A 26,784-nucleotide genomic window follows, 5' to 3' on the forward strand; every position below is an offset into this window, starting at 1 on the left:
ATTTCCTTTTCTATAATTTCCCCACTAAATTAAATATGTTCAGAGAATATGTTTAAGAACATGACATTGAAATTAAAAAATGAACTCTAATGCTTCACATTTAAATTATGCTCTTGTGATTTTATTTTCCTTTTTTAAGGTGGGACTCAACTTCCCCATTTTTGCGTTTTGTAAATAATCTCTAGTCAAAGTCTAATTATAATAGTTAGAAACACAACTCCTATTGTATATTGTAAAACTTCTCATTTCCATTTCTAACTTTTACCTTGCATTCAATTTTTTTTGCTGTCTTTGTGCTGATTTTCTAGAATGTTTCCAGATGTGGTGTTGTTCTTCATCCTGCTATTATCCCATAGGGTCAGTCTATGTTATACCCTATAATGAGGATTGATTGTAGGATTCTCTTAGCTGGTTACATGAATGTAGCTCTGAATTTCATAATAAGTGGTGGTGGTTACAGGTTTAACATAATGTAAGATGAAATCTTATTGAGTCTGTCATCATTGCACTCTCCAATACGGAATGAAACTGAGCTGTAACAGTGTCCCAGTGTCCCAGGATGCTGTAGTAGTCTTCAAGGCCTATGTGGTACTAGAAATCCTTTTTTTTTTTTTTTTTTTTTTTTTTTTTTTTTTAAACCTGATGAAACTCTTTGAAATCTGCAACTTGGAACAAATAGACACAATTAATTATTTATTTTTCTTTACATAAAACAATTTTAGTGTATTAATATTCTTGCCTTTTTCTTTGAATGGAATAATTCTGAAATGGGATATTGCAGTCGTGCATCACTGTATGCATTTAAATATTTCTTCACGCGTTAGGAGAAGAAGGAGCATGGGTTGTTTCTCTTGTCAAGTAAGAAATCATGTCTGCCTGCCCCCCACTGCCACCAAGGCAATTTTAAAAATCATTAAAAAAAAGATTCATAATAGTAGTAATAATGTTTTGAAATGCGTTGGTCTACCATGATTTGTTTCTGGTGTCCTTCCTGCGTGCTGCTGGCTGATACAAGACCCCAACAATGCCAGTGGTGACTGGAGTTTATGGAGCCAGGAGGTGTGAGGGCATTGTGTGACTGAACACCACCGAGAGCCTGGAGAGGGCTGAGGGAGGGACTGCTGCATTCTTGAGGTTTTGAGCATTCACAGAAGCTGTGCACAATATTTGAGGAGTTTACTGTCAGAAAAGGTGGTAATAACAACTCACGAGTCCTGATCTAATGTACCTTCCCTCCCTGAGTAGAAGACGCCTGTGAGTTACTGGGATAAGAGATTAAATGCAGAGCCTGCTGCAAAATATTTGGTGGTTTCAGAAGAGAAGAGTTAGCAGGGGATGAAAATATTTAGTGGTATTTAGCTCTGATGCTGCAACAGAAGAGCTCTCCTGTTAGTGCAATTTACAGTCCAATATGGTGGGAGAAGTAATTCTCCAGAGACTTCTGTGCTTTTTTCCAGTTCAAGTTGCTAAGAATGGCATTTCTTTCTAATAACACTGTCTGCTAGCACGTTGGCTGAGTGTGCTTGTGTTTGTGCTGTTTGCATGTCATCTCCTCACTTTGCTTCCTTTTGAAAAACCTTACTTCAAGTATTTGCTGTCACCTGATATATTTGGTTTTTGATTTCTCTAGAAAGTAAATAATCTTGTTCTGTTTTGAGCTATTTTGAATTGTGTTTAAGTATGTCTTTTGTATATAAGCTTTTCAGGTTAGACTTTTATTAAATGAAAATGAGACTTTATACTGTGTTGGGTTTTTCCAATGACAAGAATCTTCAATGAATTATGCTGGAAAAAAATTTTTTCAGAGTAGTGTTCATTAGCAAATACTCATATGCAAAGCAATGTATTTTCACTGGCCTTTGAAAAACATGTAAGGAGAGGTTTACCAGAGCACAGGGAGAGAATGGGCTTTTATTTCTTAGTTTAGGATCATTCCCTTTGTGCCTGTTAATGTGGACAAGAATTATCAGCTTGGAGTGAAGAAGATTGACAATATACCATGACTTGCTAAAAAGTAAAGTGCAACAGCACTAGTTATTTTTAAACACAGAAGCATTTGTAATGTAGGAAGACTCTTCTGTTAGTGTTCTGTGCAACCATTTGCTAGTGTTATACAGCTTTAATGCTGGCAAAAATTGTGTGTGCAACCTGGGAATCCTCTGCAGTGGTATCTTCAGGAGCTGTAGGCCTGCCTATGGATATGCTGGTTTCTGAACTTCAGCCATATTTTACGCCAGTAATCAGCTGCTGGAGTAAGAAAGAGGCAAAATTGTGCCATGTGTGCCATGTAAAATGGTAAATTTTCTTCACTGGTTTTGCTATCTTAGCATTCTGTACTATTCAGCTTTGCTGCTACTAATTAAAGAAGTGAGTTTGTGTATAGTGGATGATAGCTGTTTTACCAGTTGTAGCTAGTTCAAGGCATGTTGTTGCCAGTGTAAAAATAAGAATATCGGCACTAAGTAGCTGTGGATGCCCCACTGTGCTTAGAGAAGTGGTGGAGGCCCCATCTGTGGAAGTGTTCAAGGCCAGGTTGTGTGGGGCTTTGAGCGACATGGTCTAGTGGAACATGTCCCTGCCCATGGCAGAGAGGTGGAAGATGTAATTCGATGATCTTTAAGGTCCCTTCCAAGTCAAAACACTCTGTGATTCTGTGATATTTATCACCAAGGATCTGTGATATTTGTCACTGAGATTCTACCCAGTGGAAGCTGGTTTAGAGCCTGTGCCTGTGTGGGAAATTTTATATCTGTCACTGGAAGTTTTCAAGTGTTGTCACTAGTTATAGGGTTTTCAGCATCTCCTACACAATGGAAGTTAAAAAATAAATCTCATCTGTGTCGTCAATGTATCTAGAAACAAGTCTCTTAGTTTATTCTTTACATATGTCTAACTGTACCTTGTGCACAAAATGCGTTAAATCAGAAATATTTATGTAATTTATCTGAGAACTTAAAGGAACTGCCCAAACTATTGTTAAATATTCCCAGGTATTTGATTGTGCACAAGATCCAATATCAGCTCCATACTCATTAGAAAGAAATGTGCTCACTTCATTTTATCCAGAAACAATCATAGATAGTGATTAGTGCCTATGTTCTTGCTCTTGCAGAAAAGGCTGCTGGGTAGGAGTCTGAGGGGTCCAATTGTCAAAACAAATTACAATTAGCAGTACTGTACTTTTAGAAGCAATATCTACTGGGCTTCCATTTGAGTAATACTTGAAGAAAAATTGAGTGGCTATTATTTTTGCAACTCTCTTTAAAGCCTACACAAATGAGTTTGCTCATCTAGTGTGACCTTTACAGCACTGGAGGCTGGTGATTTTTATCACGTATGCTGAGTTTAGAGAGAGGCTGTTGCATTGCATCAGATCCTGTTACTAACAGCAGATGTGAGGAAAGTTGAGCCAATGGGATATCTGTTAAGTTCTGGCATTACCTGAAAAAAATATTTTTTTGAAAAATGTATTTACTAAATTCGGTCACTGATGCCCTTTTCATTAGTTTACCATTAAAATACTTGAAAAATCGCAATTTTTAAGGAAAAGACAAGTTTTTAAAAATGATGCTATCTTTTAATTTGTCTTCTTTTGGGAGCGGTGGAGCAGCTGGTAAATGATGGTGTATGAAATGATATTGGCAGCAGTTATTACAGTGATAAGTGCTTGTTGATGTGTTGTTTTGGTTTGCTCCCTCTCATTGTGTCCCTTTGTTTTTTTAAGTAATTCAGGATAAGTTCAAACTAGACCCTTCTCTATCCATCTTTTACACAAAGAAATTGTCCCTAGAAAATTCTTAACCACTCCCCTATTTTTGTCATGTAGACAAGTGCTGAGACCAGCAATTGGAAACAGGCTTCCCACTGGTGACTGGCAGAGCCAGTACAAACCGAGCGGAGAGGGAAGGACAGGAAGGGTGGTTTGAGACACTCCTCCGTGTACAGAACTAAGTAGGTTTGGTAATTTGCTTGTTCCTGAATGAGGGAGATACAGGAGACCAACACTTGATGCTCATCTTCTCTTTTGGTTTTATTTCACTGTGGAAACGTACAGGGGTTTGCCTTGTTGACACTTCAGTGGCATGCAATAACTTACCAGCTGTCTAGTCTGTGTTTATTATGTGCCCAATAAAGTTTGGATTTTATTGTGAGGAAAGCCGATAGTGCTGCTGAACAGCCATAACCTTGCAAGGTGCCATTGCTTTACTTAATTCCAAGGGTGCTGTAACTGGGACTTGAGCAGAGGGCGAACATATTTTATAATACAGACAGTAGTAATTGTCAGTCACTTCTGTGCCATGGTTAGAGAAGTGTGTATATTAGTAGGTGAAAAATTTACTGCTATTGTCCCTTGAAACAGATAAATCATCCATGTATTTTCTTTGAAATAATTAATCTTGTATCTGAAAATACATGCATGTAACTACCATTCATACAATTATCCATTTGTGTGTATAACCTTGAATATTTTATATTTCACATGGATTTTTTAATTTTTTTTTAATATAAGAAAATAGTTTCTTAAAGTATCTGAAGGGAGAGGGTTTTGTCATGAGTACATAGATGGTGCATGCTGTAATTGCCTTCAAGCTTCTGTCACGGGTTTGTCTTGTGCAAAATACTGTAATGATTTAAAACATTTCTATTCTGGTATATTATTTTTGTGGATGGGTTCTGGTAGTACTATGATATGGAATTTTTTAGGGCAAACCTCCTACAAATAGTGTGAAATTCTAAACTTACTCTAATATGAAGATGAGCAGTTTGTTCCAGTTGAAAAATGCATCTCCTTTGGATAATACCTGAAGGGATTAGTAACATAATCAATAATATATACTGACATATTAATGTGATTGTCAGTGTCTCGAGCCACTCTTGTCTTTTATTATTATAAAGGCTTCCAAGGTACATAAAATGTGTTTGATATTTTAGTTGCTCTAGTGGGCTGAAGGGGCAGTAGCATCCTCTGTTCAAATGCATCCATACATAATGTGCACCTGGGATTATGCTGACTTCCAGAAGGCCTGAATTTAACATGCATACAAAACACTTTTGTGATTGCCTTCTGGACAGTAGTTTTATGTCAATCAGGAAAGGAAGGTTTTTGTGTTGCTCAAACTATGCTTTTCATGTTTATTAGCAATAAGCAACTCAAATATTCATAAGTATGATTCTAGTGTATAGACTTTTATGTACACACATGTGCATCCAAGTATACAGTCATAGAATGGTTTGGGTTGGAAGGGATCTTAAAGATCATCTAGTTCCAACCACCCTGCTGTGGGCAGGGACACCTGCTAATACATTTTAACATATTTATTAGTATCTACACATGCACACAAGCATATACATATCTCTACAGAATAAAAAGACATGAGGTTCTAAAGAAACAATTAGTGGTCTATCTAAATGTGAACTTGCCAGTTTCTACTACCTCACAGATAAATGGCATAGTAATTTTCAATAACATAAATCTGTCACTTCTAATGGGAGATCAGATTTTGTGTATTTTAAGACAGGCAGCTAAAATGTTTAGTATTCTAAATGCTAGAAAATAAAATTAATGCATACTGCAAAAACATATTTTCACTAAACAGGGAAAGCAAGACTATTCCTGTCTAGTTTAATGTGCTTAGAAGATCATATTAGTCTGCAATATTAATTGAATTGAGCACTGAGTGCAGCTTAATTCCTTCACAGCAGAGTGCAGCTAAAAATTATCTGCAGAAGACATCCAAGAGGAAACTAATATGTTGGGAAACAAACTATCTACCGTTATATAAAACAAACAAACCAAAAACAAACAGCAAAAAAACCCCAACATCCAAAAGCATACAAACAACCCTAGATAAGTTTTTGTGTACCCTGGTATATAACTGTGCATAGATTTGTTTTATTTAGAGTCTTGGACTAGGAAGAACTAGTTCACATAAAGACTGTATTTGCAAATATAAAAATACAAAATTGACCTGTGATGTCATTCTGACTTAGATCACTGGCTCCTTCAGGCTGTGGATGTCATCTTTGTATATTGCTTTGCTCAGTGATTCCTCTTTTAAAATAATGAATGTTCCTTCTCTCCTGCTCCCACATTAGTGACTAAATTTAATTCAATGGCAAATCCAATTTAGATTTTCCAGTCTGTTTGTCTAGATTGATAACTTTAGGAACAATTTTCTTGGAGTTTTTGTATTTTTTTTCTTCCTCTCGGGTGTCCAATTTGCTTCAATGCTAGACCTTAGTACAAACTTTTGTCTCTGAATCTCATCAATGTTAACCACTGTCTTTCTTTCAAAATACTGGTTTCAAATTTTTATCTGGTGTTCAAGCTCTCAGTAGACAAGTGAATCATTATTTTTTCCTGGTCATTGAAGATGGAGAGAACTTCAGTAGAAATGTAGGAGAACAACTGTCTGGCATAGCAGGCAGGCAGAGGCAGAAGCTTTTGACAGCTTTTGCAGAGGAATCAAAGGAGAAGCACTTGCTGTGCACTGTCTTGAAAAGGAACAGAGAGTTCACTATATTTTATTAAATTTAGAAATGGTAACTTTTCCTGGCAAGATATAAGTCAAGTAAAACCCTCTATTTCACTGAGGAGCAAAAAAAATAATGATGTTTGCAGTTCTTAATGTTTGAATCCATTGTTCTGCTGCAAATGAAAAAAAAATCGGAGATAAATAGCATCAGAAAGTATTTATATAAGTTCTGGGGGTCCAAACTTGCTAGTTTTAGCTGCCACAGGAGCGGTTGTGTAATTTGAGATGGTTGTTTTCAGTTAAGAAACAGAAACACTTTGTTATAGATTTTCATGTATTGTTCAACTATAACATTTTGGATAGTTAAAACTGGGCCACTCCAAAATAGACTATTCTGTATGAATTGGTTTCTCTTGGTGTGGATTCCTACTGTAAGTGTTCACACACCGAAATACTCAGTGTTTGGAACTTACCTGAGAGCAGTACCCTCATGTTGGACTATCTCCACTGCTTAATACTCTAGTTGACCTGGAGCTCCTGTTGTTTTTTTGGGTTTTTTTTGGAGCTTCTTAATGTCCATTGCAATATACTTCAATCATGGAATCATAGAATGGCTTGGGTTGGAAGGGACCTTAAACATCATCTAGTTCCAACCCCCCTGTTGTGGGCAGGGACACCTTCCACAAGACCAGGTTGATCAAAGCCCCATCCAGCTTGGCCTTGAACAATTCCAGAGATGGGGCATCCACAGCTTCTCTGGGCAACCTGTGCCAGTGCCTCACCACCCTCACACCATGCCCTTCAAAAAAGTCCTTCTCCAGCTCTCTTGTAGACTCCCATATTTAGATACTGGAAGGTGCTGTGAGGTTTTCTAAGGCTTTCATTGCCAAAACCATCTTGGTTTTGACAGTGAAAGCTCTGCTTACTGGTTAAGTTTTCTCTCAGTGTTGGTGGAGATGGGCCTCTCTGAGAGGGTACACAGTGCTCTGGGAGTAGCTGTTATTCTGCCTTAATCTGCCAGTCTTCAGACCCACGGGTGCTCCAGACTTAAGGCTTTTTGGATAATATGGCTGTGAGAGTCTCTGCAATGTGAGTGTTGGGGTCTCCAATTGAACACTCAGTTGGGCTGCTAACCTGACAGTAGTTCTGAGTACAAGTTCCCCAGTCTTCAGTGATTTGAAAGTGACTATAATATGGCAAACACTTTAATAAAACTTGAGATTGTTGATGAAACATTACTTATGTGATGGGAAATTGGCTGTGATATAAATGGGGAAAAAATACAGGAAATTATTTAAACATTTCTGTACATGTTCTCCATGGATAGCAGGGATGCTTTCACATGACTGTGCAGAACATCCCAAATTCACACTTACGTGACATTGACTGGATCACCGTGCACAGCACCAGTATGTGGCTTTTAAATTTCTTAATTCCATGGGTATAGACTAATGTTTACTTTTGTTTTATTTTTTGCTTTATCAAAATACTTCTTTCTCATGTTAATTTGATTTCCAACATCAGGTTGACAGTGGACAGGGAGAAGTTATGCAGCTTAAAAAAGAAAGTAGCTAGAAATCTAATCCTTAATTCATCATTACTTAATAAGTTTTTATACGACCCTGAGATTAGCTCAGTTGGTTAAAACTTGGTGCTAATAATGCCAAGGTCACAGGTTCAATCCTTTGTATGGGCTATTCACTTAAGAGTTGGACTCGATGATCCTTTCCTGGGTCCCTTCCAATTCTGAATATTCTGTGATTCTGTGATACTGGATTTTGGAACTATTGCAGAAAATTTGAAATTCTTAAAAATGTAATCCTGAAAATGCGTATAGAGTATTATTATTACAATATTCCTTTCAGTCACATTACGTTGCACAAAATCAGATCTTAGTCCTTTCTTTTGATTTCTGCTTTTCATCTTCTGTATTTTTAGATTTTTGTTGTGGAATTTGGTGCAAGAGGTTAGTGTGATAATCTGTGTCTATAGTTGGAAGATTATTACTGTGGGAAAACCATAGGCATTAACAATTTAATTGTAGTAGAAACTATAGGGCTAGAGTAGAGGCATCTACTATTTCTTGTTGGTTTTCTTTTTTTTAATTCAAAATAGAATACAATTTGAATTAATGCTTTTGTCCCTTGCAAAGCTAAAGTAGTGTTTTTCTTCTAGCACTGTCATTACAGCTCTACTCTACTGTCAGAGTGTTTTCAGTTCTGTTCTTCAATTCATCTTGAAGGGGTTGAATAACCTCAGACCTTCCCACAGGCTTAATAAGTCATACCTACAGTTTTTTCCAGCCTGTGAAACTGCTTATTTTGTGGGTTTCTTTTTAATTATTAAAGGAATCAATTAAGTAGGTATTTAAAGTTTGTTTATTTCTTGCTGTTGTAGGCATTGGATCAAGACAGAACTGCACTACAGAAGGTGAAAAAATCTGTGAAAGCAATATACAGTTCGGGGCAAGGTAAGACATTGTTTTCAGTTTTACGTGAGAACCTATGCATTTGATTTCAGGTGTGAGATGTGTCTTGCAATTTATCCTGTTGAAGTGTATAGTATAAGAGATGCTTATCTGTTTAGGATTGTTTGGAGTTAAATTTTTTCCTTTCTTTCCTTCTGATTATACATCAGATTAATGTGTTTTCTAGTTCTTTTACCCTCATATTCCTTCTCAAAAGTCTCTAGGAGAATTCCCATAGGTAAATTTTCCTATTGTCATAATATTTCAAGCAGTTGCCTACAACCAGAAGTGTGACAAGAGTGTCCTCAACTGAGTTTACAGAGAGAACTTCTAAGTGAAATAAGAATTAGAACTTTAGAAGATTTTAAAAATAAATAATTAAAAAGAACTATCTACTGCTGGATGTTTTTATTTCATCCACATATGCACTCCCCTCATAACTTGTACAATCAAAATTATATATTTCCTTTCTTATCTAAAATAGTGGAGATTTATCATTATTTCACTTGTTTGAAGACATGGTTGATGTTTTATTGGACCTACAGTAATTACTTGGATGAGTGGTTAGGTGACTGGAATGTGAGTTTGCGTGGACTAACAAATGATAATCAAACACAGATCAATATACAAATTCAGTTTTTAAAAGGTTATAGAATATACCTGGCTTCTATCTCTGTTTCCCTTAAGTTCCAAAAACTGTGCGAAAACAGATAGGGTAGCAGTGCTGCACACCTTCCCACAACCACCTGGCTGTAAATACAGGATTTTAGAAAATCCCAGTTTCGATTCCCTAACAATAATAATCAGTTTAGCAGATATTTTCCTTATACAGAGCTACTTCTGAGTGCTCTTACTTTCTGTGTTGTCCCATAGCTTGTGTTTATGGAAGTGTATAGGACTTGAACAATAGACTGTGAAGCCTGATACAAAGTGAGAATAGTAGTTGGTACATGTGTATTTAGCTTTATGCTTTTAGAAGTATTCAGATGCTCCAAGCAGCTTTTCTGTTTGACAGCGTTAACTTCCAAATAGAATTTCAAAAACTGAGTTTCAAAACCGATGAAAACTGTAGAGCACATGAGTTCTGCCTGTTTTGAAATACACAAATGGTAGTAGAGATTTTAGCTATCATTTGGTTTGAGTCTTGTGATAAAAGTGATATTGTTGTCAAGGCCTGTAAGTAGGGCAATACTATATGATGAACTAGTTGCATTGAGTAAAAGCAATAGAAAGTTGGTTAATGGTTTTGATTGACTGCTCTGCACTTAAAAAGAAGCAGAGATACTGGGGTACCTGTTTTGTTGGTTTTTTTTTTTTAACAAGTCTTGTTTCAAAGGTACGAGTTGGTAGGAATTCTTTTGGCTAAGGAAAGCAGCAAACGTAATCCTCTGGCTCCCTCTTCAGAATGCTTCTGTGATAGGCCCTGTTACAAAGAAAAGGTGTGCACAGGAGGGATTTCCTGCAGTAACTGATAAACATAAACTGGGGTTAGTAAGAGCAAGACAAAAGACATGTGCTATACATGTTAAACCTTATAAAAATAAATGTAAATATAAGGCGACTGAAACTCAGACTCATTTTGCCTCCTTGTACAAAGAGTATTGCTGAGCCAGCTGTTTTCTTATGCTTCAGTGATGAAAGTAAATTTTCTTGATGTTTAAGTAAAACATAGCAGAAACAGCTATAAAATGAATTGTTATTTATCAGTTCGAGAAAGAATTGCATGACTATTTTTGTATTTCAAAAGAAAGCCTCTAAGTACATTTTGAGAACTCAAAACTGGAATTTTGTTTTACGAATTGAGTTGTTTGTTAGGAAGTAAGACCATATTTAAACTACTAGAGTAGAAAAAGTTTTTTTAAAACTCCCGTGCTCCATAATCTCCTTTGAGAACTCTAGCTGAACTGATGAGGAAAGGTTATTCAGGGACAATAGAAATCATTTTCCCTTCAGTTCAGTAATCCAATTCATAACTAACAGAAGTCATAGCTAGGATTTTTTGGGTTGTATTGGTTTGGGGTTTTTTTGTTTTGTTTTTGGTTTTGCCTGAAGTAACACTTGAAGAGTGACATTGACATAATGCAGTGTCTCATACAGAATTCTTCATGGAGGCCGAGCCCTCTGGTGTGTTGGTTTGTTCCTCTCCAGTGCTGAATTATAAACCACAAGGACTCTGTTCTGTTATAAAGAGCTTAAACATCACCCAAATACTTTCTGCTTTTCACGCACATCCCTCATCCATTTGTCATATTTACATTTAGATCAACTGCTGTGGAAACGAAAACATACCAGCACAGAAATATGGAAATCCCTTAGACAGGTCCCTTCCCTCTTTACATTCCTGAAAGTACTGTTTGGTAAAGAGCTGTTTATGAAATCCAGTGAGACATATAGATGGATACCTCCTTGTCACCATTTCCTCCTTGTCTGGCTTGCTGTTTACTTCTGGCATGATGAATTGCATCTGTACTAGGAACCCATCTTATGTCAATGGTGCTTGAACTTAATGGAGAATCTATTCCGAATTGCTTTCCTGTAATATTTGGATTGAGTTGTATTAGCAGTAGATTGCACAATTACCTTTGTAGATTTTTCAATAGCTCTTTTTCATTACTTCCCTGGTGTAAGTCCTAAATAAAATCAGAAGTGTTTACACAGTGGAGAAATAAAAACATAAAATCCATGCAAGACCAGAGGTACTGAGCAGGACCAGCAGCTCCCATGGTCTCCTACAATGACCAGCAGCAGATGTTCATGGAAGTAGAAAAATGGTGCAAAGATGGAGTGATTTTTCAAAAAAAAATATTTTGTTTAACACTTTCTTAGCTCACAATGATATGAAGGCCAAGAGTTACTTTGAGTCAGAACTGGCACCATGATGTTTGGTGCTTCTTAATTGACTTTGACAATTTATTTTGTCTGAGATTTGAATTCATATAAATCTTGATCATTCATAGTCTTGAATCAATTATTAGATGCTCCCATGCAAAGTTGCCCTGTGCTTGTTCTTCAGGCCTTAAGTCACCTAAGGAGGAAACTGTCCCTGTCTCAAAGCACTGGCCTCAAGCCCACCAAAATGACTTATTTGATGTGATATTGAGGGAGTTTTGCATGTTCTGGAGCATGAGAGTTTGTAGGAGGCTTTGAAGTGCCAAAGCTTGCTAGAGTAGAGTTGGAGGACTGTAGCAGTGAATCTGATGAGAAACTGGTTTAAACATGTTTCAAAATGGCTTTTTGTATTTTCTGCAGTTTCAGTGTCTCCCTCTCCCCGACACCCCCTGTGAAGCTATTGTCTCACACAAGGTGTCCTGGGAAGGTGTCCTGAGGTGTTTCTCATTGGTCCTTTGTTAACCCCTTCCTATTGGCTGTGGACCCTTTACCTGATGGTTTTTTCTGTGTGACATTGAACTTGTGATTGGTTTCCCTTTGACCCTCCTAAAAGCTTTATAAACCCCTTCCCAACAATAAACCCTCTCTTGCCTCCTCTCCACTCCGGGTGTGCTGACTCTGTGCCTGCCATGGAACCACGTGGGTGCTGGGGGGAGGGGAGGGCACCTCTCCCCTCCAGGCTCAGGGCCAGAAACCCCTGAGGAAACCCCTGCAGTTCCCTTTCCCCATCCCTCAAGACGTCGGAATGGTTCTTCAGATGGAGATGGAACTAGAACTGGGCTCCCCCCACGTCGTGGGTGGGGAAAGGGATCCAGAGAGGACTTTTTGGTGGATGAATCCAAACTTGATTCAGTGTCAACCATTCTGTCTCTTGAAATAGGTTTCTGGATTGAGTTGTTTCTTCCATCACTCACAGTATCTCTCTTTTGATCTCAGCAGCCCTAGGGGCTTTTGAGGTTCTTTTTGTTCTTTGTTTTTTACAGAAACTGTCACATTAAATTATCCTTACTCTCTTTCTCCAAAATGGCAGTATAGACTTTCTTTTCTAAAACAGGACAGAGGAGAAATGAATTCTGGGCAACAGGGATGGGAACTGTGCACAGTAGTAAGGCTTTAAGCACACTGTGGCAATATTTTGGTGTTGCTCTGTTGCATACTGTGTTTCTTAGTAATTTCTGATATTAAGCTTTGATTTGCTTGGTACTGAATGTCAGGGTGATATAACTCCAGAATCCTTGTAATGTCTAGTTAGGAGTGCACTGCCTGATGCACACTTCCATGCACTGGGCATTCAACATGGGATTCCTCATCTCACTTGGGAGCTACCCAGGTGTGAGCCTTTTGCTGTAGACTCTTCTAGGGTGAGGTAGGTCTGACTTCCTGTACATTTACATGAGAATGAGCTGAGCTGTAACTTTTTTCATGCTGAATGTAAGGGGAAGGGTAGACCCCAAGCTCCAATCCAGAGATCCTTGTTCCTTTTAGTGTTTTGATGAGGGACAGAACTTCTCAGAAATCCAGTCATTTCATATGGACTTCCTCTCCCCATCTGCTTGTTGATCCCTGTGAAGGCAGGAGTTTCTTTAAGTAAAAATTTGTTTTTATAAAACGTGTGTTTCTTGTTCTGCATTTTTTATTCATCTACGTGTCCACCAATTCTGTTCTGCAAATTGCCTGAGGAATATATAAGCTATACTGCTGGTGGTGCATACTTGAGTTCTCAGTTCTCTCTGGAGCTTACTAAAAATAGCTAATATATTTGCTTTTCATTCTTGCTGTAGTGTTGAGGCTGTTATAAATAAGAGGCTTTATTTTACAGCTATTTAGTTTGCCTATTTTATTCTTTTGTACATGGGTCTAAGTGACTTGCCATCTCTTATTTTATCAGATTTTAAAAATTCTACTGTTAGATTTGATATAAATCCTCTGAAGCAGAGTTGAAAGAAAATTATTCCATGAGAACCTCTTCAAGCGATGAAGAGGTTCTCATGGAATGAAAAGAGATGCAAAAAGAAGTAATTTGCTTTTCTGGGCTGGCTTATCTCTCATTGCTCTTACACTGTGGTGATCTAGAGAACAGTCTCACTGAGATACTCCTTGCTCTGGAAATATTTGAAAGGGGCTTTTATTCCTTTTCTCTTGAACAAACTCAGTCCAGAAGGCATTATTGTTATCAAATCCAGATAAGTGTGTGGTGGTCAAATAATTTTTTCTTTTCTATTATTTTTTCATTAGATTTCAGCTTTGTGAAAGATGAAAGGAGAAAGGATGCTTTCTTATTTAAAATAACTTCTGCCATCCTTTTTAACCTTGCCAGCTTTCTTGCTATTTCTAAAGCCTTTCTGAGTCATCTTTCATTCATAAATGCAGCTTGGCTCTGACCTTGGTTATTTTTCCTCTGGCTACCCATGGAACAAAGCTGTTTTATAAGTGCAACATAAAAATAGTTTAAAGTTCATCAAAATTCTGAAACATCTTTTTTTTTTAACTTAACCAGATATGCAGAAATAATTCTCAGTAATTTAGACATTCTTTGGGTTTCTTTGGGTGTAATTAAAATATAATCAGTGACAGAAGAGAGTAATGTTTTTGCCTTTTTCTTCTGTAAACTATTTAACTTTTTGTATGTATGTGTGGTTTTTTCAGTGTTTGCAAGGTAATATATCTGAACAAAACTGTTATAGAGCATGGAAATGTTAAAGCTTTAATTTTAGTGATGTGTTTTCTAGCTTCCAGCATATAAAGGCTGTTCTTTAACCTCTCTTCGCAGTATTTGTACTTCTGTTTCCTTACTTAATATGCACAAGTAGACAGGAATTTCACTTGGTTCAGAAGCATATGCTAAAAATTCTGGCATCTTCTGAGTGGGAAATAAACATAGTACTTAATGAATGCTGTGGATTTCAGGGAAAGAGAACAAATTCTTTGTATATCTTGGGAATCTGATTGAAGTCTTCTATGTTTATCATGGGAAAAATTTACCACAAGGTGACTTTAGGCATAGGAAACTTCAGGTACTGCCTGGGAATGCAGAGCAAGGTGGGATTCAGCCCTGGGAATCCTTCAGCTTGTGCCTCTGCAGTGCTCAGGGCTCAGACCATGTGTGTTCCCTGCTTCTGGAAAGTGCTGCTGTAAAGCTGCTGTGGCTGCCATTCCTTCCTTAGTTGCTTGGATCCACATCTTCAGATGTGTTCCTGTTATTTCCTCTTAACACACAATCCTAATGTACATGTTAGAGCACAAACTAAGAGATGCCTCAGCATTGTTGTGCACTGGGGCCTACCAGAGCTTTCTCAAAACAAAGGTAGATTCTGTGCTGAGTGTTTCTGTGAGTTGGGTGTGTGGATTGTGCAGAAGAGGAGATGCACAGCTTTCAGCTCAGAAGATACCACTGCTGTGTCCAGTCCAGTATGTTGCTTTACAGAACATCTTCCATGCTGCAGTGAGGTCCTCAGCCCAGGCTCAGGTGGTCGGGGCCTTGCCAGATCCCATTGGGAAGGGAGTGATTAGAGGCCCCCTGGAAGGGAGCTGCCTTGTTGGTGGGTGCAGGGCCCATCCTCAGTTGTCTGTGATTTTGGCATGTCTCAGGGAGATGCTGAAAGAGCAGGATGTCTGTCTGAGGAAGCAGTTCTATTTTCACCACAGTCCTGAGTTGTACTTACAATATTGAGAAGACATGAGCCAGTTCTGGAAGGCAAACATTACCCCTTGTATGTGCTGCTGTCAGTGATCGTGTGTCGCTGTCAGGGTTATTAAAGTCTTATAGGAGAACTTGTATCTAAGGAAGTAAATATTGTCATGCCCATTATAGCTTTCCTTATGCAAAGGAAATTCTATTAGGACTCTAGGAAATAATTTCTGAGTTTGCATGAGGCACCTACAGTGAGACTAAAGGAAGCTGTTTGCTCTAGACATGTCGGATTTGACATGTTGTATTTTATTGTAGGCTACATTGCAGATTTAATTTTTCAGCTATGTGCATTTAAGGTCAAGTAGAGAACTTCCTTACTTCTTCAATAGAAAATATTTCACCTCCTTTACAAGATTTGCATTGATAATCATGTAGAAATTGAAAATTTCTTATTCTTGCAGAACACTTGCATTTCGTATGTACATGTATGGTAATTACAGAAATAAATACATAAATATTCCTTTTACATCACAATCAAAGCCTCACTTCTAGATTTAGGTGATTTGCAATCTGAGATTTTTGAGAACTTCCTATATATTGTTCTAGGACAATGATCTGCTTCCTGCTTCCTCTTTCTGTCTGGGAATTTATTTTGCTTTACACAGACAAGAGGAAACAGACTTCTTCATCTCTTTTTTCAGTCTCTTGACAAAATTATTTTTGAAAATGCCCTATGAAACAACACAGTGCTTAAAATCAAAATGCTAGGAAATACTGTGGGGTTAGAAGCCCTTCACAGGCAAGGATAAGGGTTCTATGATCTAGCAGAATTCTTTGTGACCTTCCATTGTCCTTCTTCTTTCAGCTCAGCTGGGTACACTTGAGCTTTACTCGCTTAGGACTGCATAAGCTAAAGCTCCTTCATAGATAAGTCCTCTATGTATATTTATGCAACAGCTTTTACATCAAAACAAAATGCATATTTCGTTGTTATGTAGTGGTTTCCTTGGGTTCACTGCTAAGCTATTTGATTAAAACCATATGGTTTTGGAATAGCTTTCTTAAAAACATACTGTTTGAATTACAACTTCGTATTAACATATGATTAAATATTTGGCCTTCTGAAAACCTCAGTATTAATGTCTGATTTTTAGAATGTGACTTGTCTGATGTGTGGGGTTTGGGGCTTGGTATTGGTAAATGAGGATTGTACTTTTTTTTTTCTTTTAATGGGTTTTCACATATTTTTGTTGGAGCTTTAGTGCACTGCTTTTTGAATATCCCCAATAACTTAGGAGTGTTATTGTTTAACTCTTCATCTGCTGTTTGTTAATGTCAAAATATATTTGTGCATTGTGGGACATTATTCATGAGCCTTGTTTGAAGCTTATGTCTTTTTCTCTTTTATTCCTTCCTTTGAGTCATAACTTGTAATTCAGATGCTCTCAGGCAATATGACAAATAAAATTTGCAGGTCTTTTGGGAATAAATGTGGTACCTACTGGTAATTATTCTCTTTCCCTCCCCCCCTTTCATTTCACAGAACTAGTTGGAATAGCTCTGTGTTTTTGTGTTTATGGCTTGCAGAAAGAAACCACATAGTAAGACTAGGAAACTCATTAAAGTGAAATATTGATTTAATTAATACCAATATCCTCTAAGAGAGATGAGGGTGAAAAAATCTGTCTCAAAGGGCTGTAGAGGTAAATTTTCTATTTAAAGATGCTAAAATGAAAGTAACAAAAATTATGCAAACACATACCACAAAGGTAAATAAATAGAAGCAGGAAAGACATTTCAGATACAGCAATCCCTAATTCATCCTTGAGTCAAGGATTTTTCTCCCTCTCACTGGCTTCAATTTCGTCTTCTTGGTTCTGACCTCTCTGTATGTGCAGTTTGCTGTTAAATACATTGAAACGAGTCTTTGGTTGTGCACCAGTACACATTCCATTATCTGGGGTAACTCAGTTTTACAAAGCAGGGGAAAAGGGAATCTTTGTCTGTAAAAGACTTTTCTTCTTTTAAACTTGCAGTCATATTCAGACTTGGTCTCTTTACTTTTATATCTGATACTATTGACTTTTTTGTTCTGTGACAGTGCCCTACATTACAAAGAAAAGTTTGTGTTACAGTAGGCAGTTATAAATTCTGATATTGTTTATAAAATGAGCACATGTGCTTATATTGTTGATGTATTTTTGATCTTATTACTTTATTAACTACAGAGCTTTTTTCATTGCTGTATTACAAATTCAAGTTGCTGATTTAAAAGAAGCATCTATATGCCTATTACTTAATAGTTCTTTTTAATTTTAATATATTTACTGAAAATTAAAATAGTTTTAACTTGTGGCTTTTTTCAAAGTACTGTTTGTTGGTTTGTTACTAAGTTGCAATAAGCTTAAAATTATAATTGACTGGCTACAAAAAATCTTTCTGACTTTTAATTTTTCTTTGCAGATCATGTTCAAAATGAGGAAAACTATGCACAAGTACTTGATAAATTTGGAAGTAATTTTTTAAGTCGGGATAATCCAGATCTTGGCACAGCTTTTGTAAAATTTTCCACGCTTACTAAAGAATTATCAACGCTGTTGAAGAACCTGGTGAGGAGTTTCAAACTTTCTTAGCTTTTAAGTTGTTTCAAAATAAAGTACAATAACTGCATGATCTTGATGTCTAATGATAATTTTTGAGATGCTTTCAGTTTTTTTCAAAACCTAACACAATAATTTCTGCAGAGATTCTCTCTAAGGGATATTATTACACACTCTCTGTGTTTGATTGTTAATTGGCAGTTAAGAAGAAAAATATAAATGTTGAGACATCACTTGAGTCATCATTCTGAAATGATTGACAGTGTTATGTATCTCACAGACCTTAATTTTAAATCATTCCCTTGAAGACTTGAAGTCTTTTCAGTTACAAATACAGTGTTGTTAGTTATGGCTGTCTTGTTTTACCACAAAAAGAGAAACATTCACTTTATGGAAGAAAAATAACAATTTGAGGAACAATGCTTAAAAGGTGTTAACAGTCCAGTCTCCCTGTGGTATATAAAGCATCCATTGCTTAAATATTAGGTTTTTGAAGGTGATTTAAAGGTTTATCTCATTTAAAATTTGTCTTAGGCCTTTTATTTATGAAGGCTGGATAATAAAACTATAGTCATAGCAAATATCTTTGAACGCTGAAAGTAACGAAGCCACATTTCTTGCAAAATCATGTTTCATGGGCTTCATAGTTGTTATATTCAGAAAGTAATAACTTCAGTTTTACATTTTTCTTACAGTTGGCCTTATTTCCAAGCTTTTTGGGGGTCTGAAGTATAAGTGATATTACAGACTTTCTTTCCTAGAGTCCCTAATACGACCGTAACTGCTGTAGGTCACATCAAAGGCCTGTGTAGCACAGTTCCCTGGCTTTGACAGTTGCCCAGGAGTGAGTATTTAGGAAAGAGGGTAGGAGCAAAAATGGGGATAACTTCTGTACCATGGCCATGCAAACAGTCTCCAGCTCAGAGATGTTGGAGCTGGAGACAATCTTTTGCTTTTAGTCCTCGTTAGTATTACCTCCATAAATTTGACTAAGGATTTCTTGAATGTATATTAGGCTTGGCTCATAAGGTGGAGGATTCCTCCAGAGTGCTAAAATGAACTGCTCTCTGAAATGTCATTTCTGTTTCTTTTGAATCTGATCCTTTCATTTATTGTTCCCTGATTCTTACATCTTAAATGAAATGTAAGAAATCCCTTCTTTTTCTCAGGAATTTCTTTCTTTCCTCTTCTCTGTTACTTTTCTAGCTGAGTCTTAGTTATTCCATAACTTGGATTGGTCTTGCTCACCCTTTCTGTATCTTCTCTGAGTACTATTGTACCCTTTTCTGAAATGAGTGGACAAACATGAAGATGGTTCCATTTCTTACCCCTTTTTCTGAAGGCTGATAGCATTATGATTACTGAGCATTGAGGCTGATGTTTTCTATGCTGTAACTTCCAGGTATTTTTTTCCTGGAGACATTTTCCTTGATGATGGGTGTTTCATAAGCATGATTCTGTATCAGTTTCTTCTCCTTACGTATCACTTTACATTTTTCAGAGTAGATTTCAGTCTTTAATTTCGTTCTCTCGGCAGTTTTACAAGGCTCTTGTGCAACTCTTTGTATCTGGCTTTTACTTTACTACCCAGAATAGCTCAGTATCAGCAGACATTCTCAACTGACACTCTACACTTCTCCAAGACTCCCTTCTAAATATCTCAGGCTGCTCAGGCCTCATCAGCACTAAACCAGGGTGTCACTTCTGGCCTCTCATGCTGGTATTTACTTTGCTTTCTGAGTCTTGCTGCTTCATCATTACCTCCTTACTCACCTGAGACTGATCACTCACCCTGATTAACTTGCTTTGGAAGCTTTGCTCGGGCCTATTACCTTGATCATCCTTTGTTTCAATGTGGGCAGTTTTAAAGACCAGTAGATATGCAAGGGACCTGCTTTCCTCCATAAAGACTTCTGTCATTCTGGGTTATTTTTACCTTTTTTAATCTTAATTTAGCACACAATTAAAAGTGAGTATTTTAAAATGTGAATTAAAGTGCCCTTTAAGGAGAGTTTGGGACTAGAACTCAAGTTTCTTGGAAGATTTCTGGATCCTGCAGGGCATCCACATAAAATTTTAACTTCTTTCAGTTGGCAACCAAGAAGTGGTGGATTATTCACTTATTTAAAGTAGTGTTGATCAAGAGGAAAAAGATCTTTTAATTTAAGAAACCACACTTATTCAAAAGAACATTATCTTATGTCAGCTAGATTATGAAGCATTATCTATTTAAATTCTTGTTGACAGGTTTTAAAATAGGCTATTCCTAATTTACCTCATTCAGCAGTCTCACACAGACAACAAACTTATTTGACAACTGTCTCAGCATTTTAAAACCACTTATTTTTCACCTTGATTCACCCTGAGATAGAAAATTCTACTTTGTTGTTCTTAAGCGTCATTCAGTTTAATATGATTACACTGTAAGAAAAAAAGATGTTTATAATATCAAAATAGAAGTTGAGGTGCATTGAAAAAGCAGTTGAGAGGAGGACTCTGTAATGTCACTGATAAAGCCCCACAGTAGGTGCTAGGGCTGATGTTAATAAAATCAATTGGAAAAATGGTAGAAGGTATTAAGATGAATAGCAGGATAATAGGCTTTTTTTTTTTTTTACCTAAAGCAAGTTGTTACTGCCTTATTTAATAAAGGTACAATAAATAATGAATGGTCTTTAAAGACAGATGAATAAGGAATAGAGCTAGAGAGTAGGCAACAAAAAATGCTTCAAAAATTTTGATTCTTTTTGTTAAATCTTTTGAACTTCAATTATGATTCATTAAAATTTTCCTATGAATTGTGATATTATGGATATTTCATGGGAAGGAGAGTATGGAATAACTTATTTTCTTCTTTGTGAAAGAGTTAGAGAGTGATCACTTTCAGAGTGATATTCACTTACTACCATCAGTTACTATGAAGTAAAAACAGCAACTTGTATTACATACACAGCTTTGGAGAGCATCATTTTGAAATGATTGCTCAACACACAAGGGCAAGAATAGCAATGTGTCCATTAATTATTGTAATAAAAGCAAATAAGTTGCTACACAAGTTTTACTATAACCTGTTGATGTTATCATTAAATGTAAGGTCTGAAACTTAAAATCTGTAAATATAGTATTTGTTAAGTTGTTAAATAGTTGTCGTAAAGACTATTTTATAAGAATGACACACAATGACCACTTCTTTAGCATTTTCTAAAGGTAATACATTGGTATTGACCATTGCTGACTCTGGTCTTTGTTTTCAGCAAACTCTGAATGTCTTACCAGTACCAGAATCAGTTTCTCTGGTTTTTTTACTTCTACCTCCTTTCCTGTTCCAGGTTTCATTCCTTATGCAGTAATTCATTATAATAGTGCATTAAGCCATATGAAGACCTACATATATGAAACTGAGTGTGTCAGTGTCTTTAAATTGATCTAGATGAGGTTTTGGAATAACATTTATTGCACTTGCAGATTACCTCTTGAAAATTTGCATGGTGCTTGCCTCTTTCCAGGTGTTCAAAGCCTCTTTTTCCCCACCTCCCTTTCCTGTAAATGTCCTCTGCATATCTTTGCAGGCAAATTATCTATTGTTCACAACCCTCACAAAATTATCATACACTTCCATCTGTTAAAAGGGTTTTTTTCCTTTATTTTGCTCTATATGTGAGGTTGTTTTGCTTTATTGGATGTGCTTCCAGTTCATTTGGGCTACTGTTTTATTAAGTCTTCAACAATGTAATAAATGATTCCAAACCTTTGCCATATTGGAGTAATACACTGATATTTAGCTTAGTTTTTTCCCCCCTAGCTAACATTCTAGCTGGCTACTGTACTGTAATTTCAAGCCAAGTATTAATAGCTTGAATTGGTTATCCTTAACAGATTCACTTGGAAAAATGAGAAAAGCTACAGTGTCTTTTGAATATATGAGGAGTTTGAGGGGAGTGTTAGACCTGTAAAACCTTGTTTTGATTTTTCATCAGTGTGGATCATTGTTCCACAAAAGTCCCTTAAAAATTAGTTTCATGGACTACAGTGTGCTCAGAGGAGACTTGTAGGCAGTAGTTTGATAGGGTCATAATAAATAATTATGAATTATAACAGTATAATGTTTTTCTTTTTAGCTCCAGGGTTTAAGCCACAATGTTATTTTCACTTTGGATTCTCTCTTAAAAGGAGACTTAAAAGGTGTTAAAGGGGTAAGTGTTGAAGTTTTTATTTCAGCTTCATCTGTTTTGTGACTGTTTTCCTTTCATTCATGAGATTATTTCTTATATTGGCATTCATTAATATTTTGTATGTAGTCCAAAGAACAAAATTGGCATGACTACAATGCCTGAGAATTTCATTGTAAATTCCTGTGTTGACATGCACAGGAAGACAATGCTTTACAAGATTCAAACCCAAGTATTTTTTCCAACTGCTGTATGAAAAATTTTAAAAGAAAACAGTACTTTTTGTTGCTATTTATAACTTGATAACTATGAAGACAAATTTTTAAAAATGTTCTAAGGAAATTTTCTATTTCCCAAGGACCTCAAAAAGCCTTTTGACAAAGCCTGGAAGGATTATGAAACCAAATTGTAAGTATTTTTCTCCCACTTTTTAATTTATTTTTTTCTATTTTTTCTTTTTCCTGCTGGTCCCAAACTCTGTGCTGTATCTGTGGATGTAAAAGTGGCTGCAAGGCACCTCTTCTGTGGATCTCTCTTTTGCACTATTGGAAAGAACATATTTTTATGTGCTCTCTGAAGTAGTTAAATGACTGCCTGATGTTTCTTTACTGTAAAGAAGACATTTCATGCACTTAATACTTAGACACTGAACATTGTAAAGTGGAGGTTTCAGATGGCACTTGCACATTCTTCTAGTCACATACATAAAATATGTCAATAGTAAAAATTATTTAGATAAGATTTAGATGTTTAGAGATTTAGATGTTTTCTGTGTTTCAGAACAGTATATTTTTGAGAAACAATAATTTTAGTGCAGTTGGTGTGACTTCAAAACTATCTGATTTTAAAAATATTTTCTTTCTCTGATTCCTATTTTCTGTGGGCAAACAATGATTTATAAAAATAGAAGGTTGGAAAAAAGTAATACTGTAGTTGCAGAACTGTTGGTGGAATGGTTCAGAATGCTCTCAGGGATGTGATGGGCAGCTGTTTTATCAGAATTCAAGAGCCCTCAGGGGTTAGTTAATATTTTGTATCCTTTCTTTTATTCCCCTTTTAATCCTATCATTAGTGTTGTCTCATTTATGTCTAACCAAGAGGGGAAAAAAGCAATCAAAGAAAAACTCCGGCCACTAAGAACTGCTGAAATATTTATTGACTTAATTTTCTTACCTACATATAGTAACTTTTGCTTTCAGAATTCATTACAGTGGTAATCCTTGTGAACAACTGAACTGGAAATTACTTTATTATTAATCTAAGGCAAAAAGGAGATTCCTACTCCAAAACTGCATCATTGTATTCAGTTGAGCATTCAGATTTACATGTAGAATTGATTTTTTTAATTCCTTTTTAGTTCTTTAGTTCTCACAGATATTGCATATTTTGCAGATATTGAAAGGTTTTCTACAGACAACAAAATAAAAATATTTCTGCCTCTCTAATTTCTATATTTGAAATTAGGGATATCTTTGAAAGCCTATTTATGCCAAATCCCAATAAACAGAAGTTAGGAGATGAAGTATCTCGTACAGGCCTAATACGTGGAATCATCTGTAGATTCTGTTCTGAATTTGGAAGGTTTAGGGAAAGATGCTTGTTGTCTTGTTGCTATTTTTTTTTTTTTTGTGAGCAAATTTCACTTGGGTTTATTAAGACCAAGAAGGAAATGTTCCTTATATTTCTCCAATAATCTTGTTTCCTAGAATTCGTTCAAGACCAAATATTGAGTCCAGTTTAGAGGTGCAGTGCTGAAAAGGTTTTTTTCTATGTTAAAACATGATGCTTTTCTTAGTTACAGAAAAGCAGAGATGAAAAACAAATAGATTATTTGTTTTTATTGTTTTTCCACTGACAAGAAGTCCCGGTGTAATAAGCACACAGTGCTTTGTCACCTGTTTTACAGAAGTACAGGTCCAGTGTTGATTTTTCTCCAAAAAAGTGCTAGAAAATAAAGAATTTATTTTATTTTTAAAGAAACAAGGAAACTGTTTGTTTTTCTACTCCCTCTTGGAAATCTACATTTGCTTACAAGTGGAGCATCCCGTTAGTCTGCAGAGTAGACATGTAAGGACAGCCACACTGTCAGGCTCTAGTTAAGGTATTAAGATGGCCTTAGTTCCATATTTACATTTCACTGTTTCAGAATTTCAGTGTTGGCTTTCTCTGAAAACATAGTGACTGGGAGTTGTGTCAGTTTGGGCAAGTGCTAAACTTCGATTGCTGCCTTATTGTTTTTCTTAATTCCTACCATACTGCATGAATTTATTCAGTTATTCTGCCATTTTCCTGCCAAGTCAGTAGTTTCTCAGAGGTATGTTTTACACTGCAGTGTACAGAGGTGGAAGCCGTGGAGCCCATCATAGAGAATGAATGATATAATAATTTTTTTTTTTCACCAAGTAGCACAGAAACTAGAGAAAAGAGTTGCAGGATGAAAGGAAGAAAGGACAGTTTCATGGCTCAATTACTTCTGAAGACTTAAACCACATAGGATTTGGTATCCTAGAGGAACTAATCTTCAGAATGGCTTCTTTAATACTTCTTAAGTATTATTTTTCCCTAAATAATACTAGATCATATTGTAGTAGAAAAAATTCTCTAAAATGTTTTCTAATTAAAATTTCAGTACAAAGATTGAAAAGGAAAAAAGAGAACATGCCAAACAGCATGGGATGATAAGAACTGAAATAACAGGAGCTGAGATAGCAGAGGAAATGGAGAAGGAAAGGCGGCTATTTCAGCTACAGATGTGTGAAGTAAGAAACAAGTTTCAGTTTTTAATTACGACACCGTAGCCATCATTTAAGTCCCTTGTGGGCCTTACTTGAAGGTCCTGAAATGTGCTTTGTCATTTAATGGGGGTGGAGGGAGGAAATTATTTTCATGTCACATATTACAGCAATATAAAGACAAATATTTTAGCAACTCTGGTTGCAACTTTGCTTCCTTTTGTTTTATTCCCTTTTCTTTATTTTTAGATTATTATGGGAAAGTTCTTGGGCTGAAAATAGACTATGAAAATATTTATTTTATCAGGATTATAGTTGAGCAGTTCAGGAAGTATTTAATATCTTTCTTCCAGCACACTTTCGGAAGACTTCTAAAATTTCTAATGAAGTGACAAATGACAGTGATGCATTAGTTCCATAAAACTGGTTCTTTTTATATTCATACTTCTTTTTATTACATGTTAGTGGTGATTACTTTAAATTACACAATATTTATATTTTTAGAATATTCCAGTAATTATTGCAGTAGCACTGGAAAAGGGAAAGCCTTAGACAATCTTAAAAGATGAAGCTTTTTCCTGAATTTGTTTTATGTTTTGGATCATTTGAATTTTTAAGGAATGGCCAAATAAACTGTTATCTTTTGCTTATTTTGCTTAGTGGTAGACTGGTGGCTTATGAGTCAGCACCCAGGTTAAACACAGAAACAGTTAATTCATTGAGCAAATTATGCTTGAAAAATGTTGAATGTTTTGAGACATGATTGTCAATGTGCTTTTCTTTGTTTATACAGTATCTTATCAAGGTTAATGAAATAAAGACAAAAAAGGGTGTGGACCTTCTGCAGAACCTTATTAAGTATTATCATGCACAATGCAAGTAAGTACACTTCAAGCTTTAGTTAGAATTTTCTTTTTTACACAAGTGTTTTTCTCCCTTTGTTTGAACTTGTCAGGATATTTCTCATAGTTCTGATGTGCCTGGTGTCTGCCTCTGCATCTTATGAGGCTGCAGACTTTTCGTAGAGAGTGTGAGAGTGAGTGAGTGGGGCAGAGGAGTCATGGAGAAAGAGGCCAAGGGAAACCTTGCATGCTGCCTACAAAATTAATTTTAGTTCCTGAGGCATAGATCTAGAATGTAATTTTACAAATATTTTGTTTACTCTCTTTAATATTTTTTAGTCTTTTATGTAAATTTAAAAACCGTTGTGAAAGCCAGCAATTTCTTCAACTTTCTCTGGGGTGAAACTACCAGATATGACCTCATCATCAATAGAACCACAACGGCAAACACACAGGAACTTTTATTTAGTTTAAAAACAGGAAAAAGGTTTTAGAAATTACTAAGTGAGAAACACGTTGGCTAATAAAAATAAGTGATAAAAATAAGCTAAGCTATATTCTCTCTAATTTTATATATGGAAAAGTCACAGTGGCATGTCTCCACTGCTGAAAGACATTGTACATTAAAAATTTAAGGGAAGGCTTTTCTGTCGGTGTTTTTGGTTGTCTCATTAGTTTGTTTAGTTTTGAACATGGAAGGAGCTGGATATATTTTATTGGTTTTGCTGTCTTTCTCCACAAGACAATTACTTTGTGTTATGAATTAGATGTTTTCCTGATAAATCACAGGTATTTTTCATTCTAGTTTCTTCCAAGATGGCTTGAAAACAGCTGATAAACTTAAACAATATATTGAAAAGCTGGCTGCGGACTTATATAATGTAAGTGTACTTACAAGTAGTTTTATGTCTGAAAATTAAAATATTTTGTATGTATAAGTACAATTTAAATATTATTACAGGGGTCTATATTTCATTT

The 26,784-nt window shown here is 36.0% G+C and overlaps 1 protein-coding gene across 5 annotated transcripts in view; it reads left to right on the forward strand.

Annotated features, from left to right (window-relative positions):
- ASAP1 (ArfGAP with SH3 domain, ankyrin repeat and PH domain 1) overlaps positions 1 to 26,784 on the forward strand; it is a 128,812-nt gene that overhangs the window by 46,188 nt on the left and 55,840 nt on the right. For all 5 annotated transcript variants that reach the window (XM_064644709.1, XM_064644735.1, XM_064644718.1 and 2 more), the window contains exons 3-9: positions 8,874 to 8,946; positions 17,927 to 18,072; positions 22,182 to 22,256; positions 22,591 to 22,640; positions 24,862 to 24,991; positions 25,758 to 25,843; positions 26,612 to 26,687. In XM_064644709.1, the coding sequence (XP_064500779.1) occupies positions 8,874 to 8,946; positions 17,927 to 18,072; positions 22,182 to 22,256; positions 22,591 to 22,640; positions 24,862 to 24,991; positions 25,758 to 25,843; positions 26,612 to 26,687 (636 nt within the window). The remainder of the gene's footprint in view (positions 1 to 8,873; positions 8,947 to 17,926; positions 18,073 to 22,181; positions 22,257 to 22,590; positions 22,641 to 24,861; positions 24,992 to 25,757; positions 25,844 to 26,611; positions 26,688 to 26,784) is intronic.

Source organism: Pseudopipra pipra, chromosome 1 (genome assembly GCF_036250125.1).
Source record: "Pseudopipra pipra isolate bDixPip1 chromosome 1, bDixPip1.hap1, whole genome shotgun sequence".
Classification (NCBI taxonomy): Eukaryota; Metazoa; Chordata; class Aves; order Passeriformes; family Pipridae; genus Pseudopipra; species Pseudopipra pipra.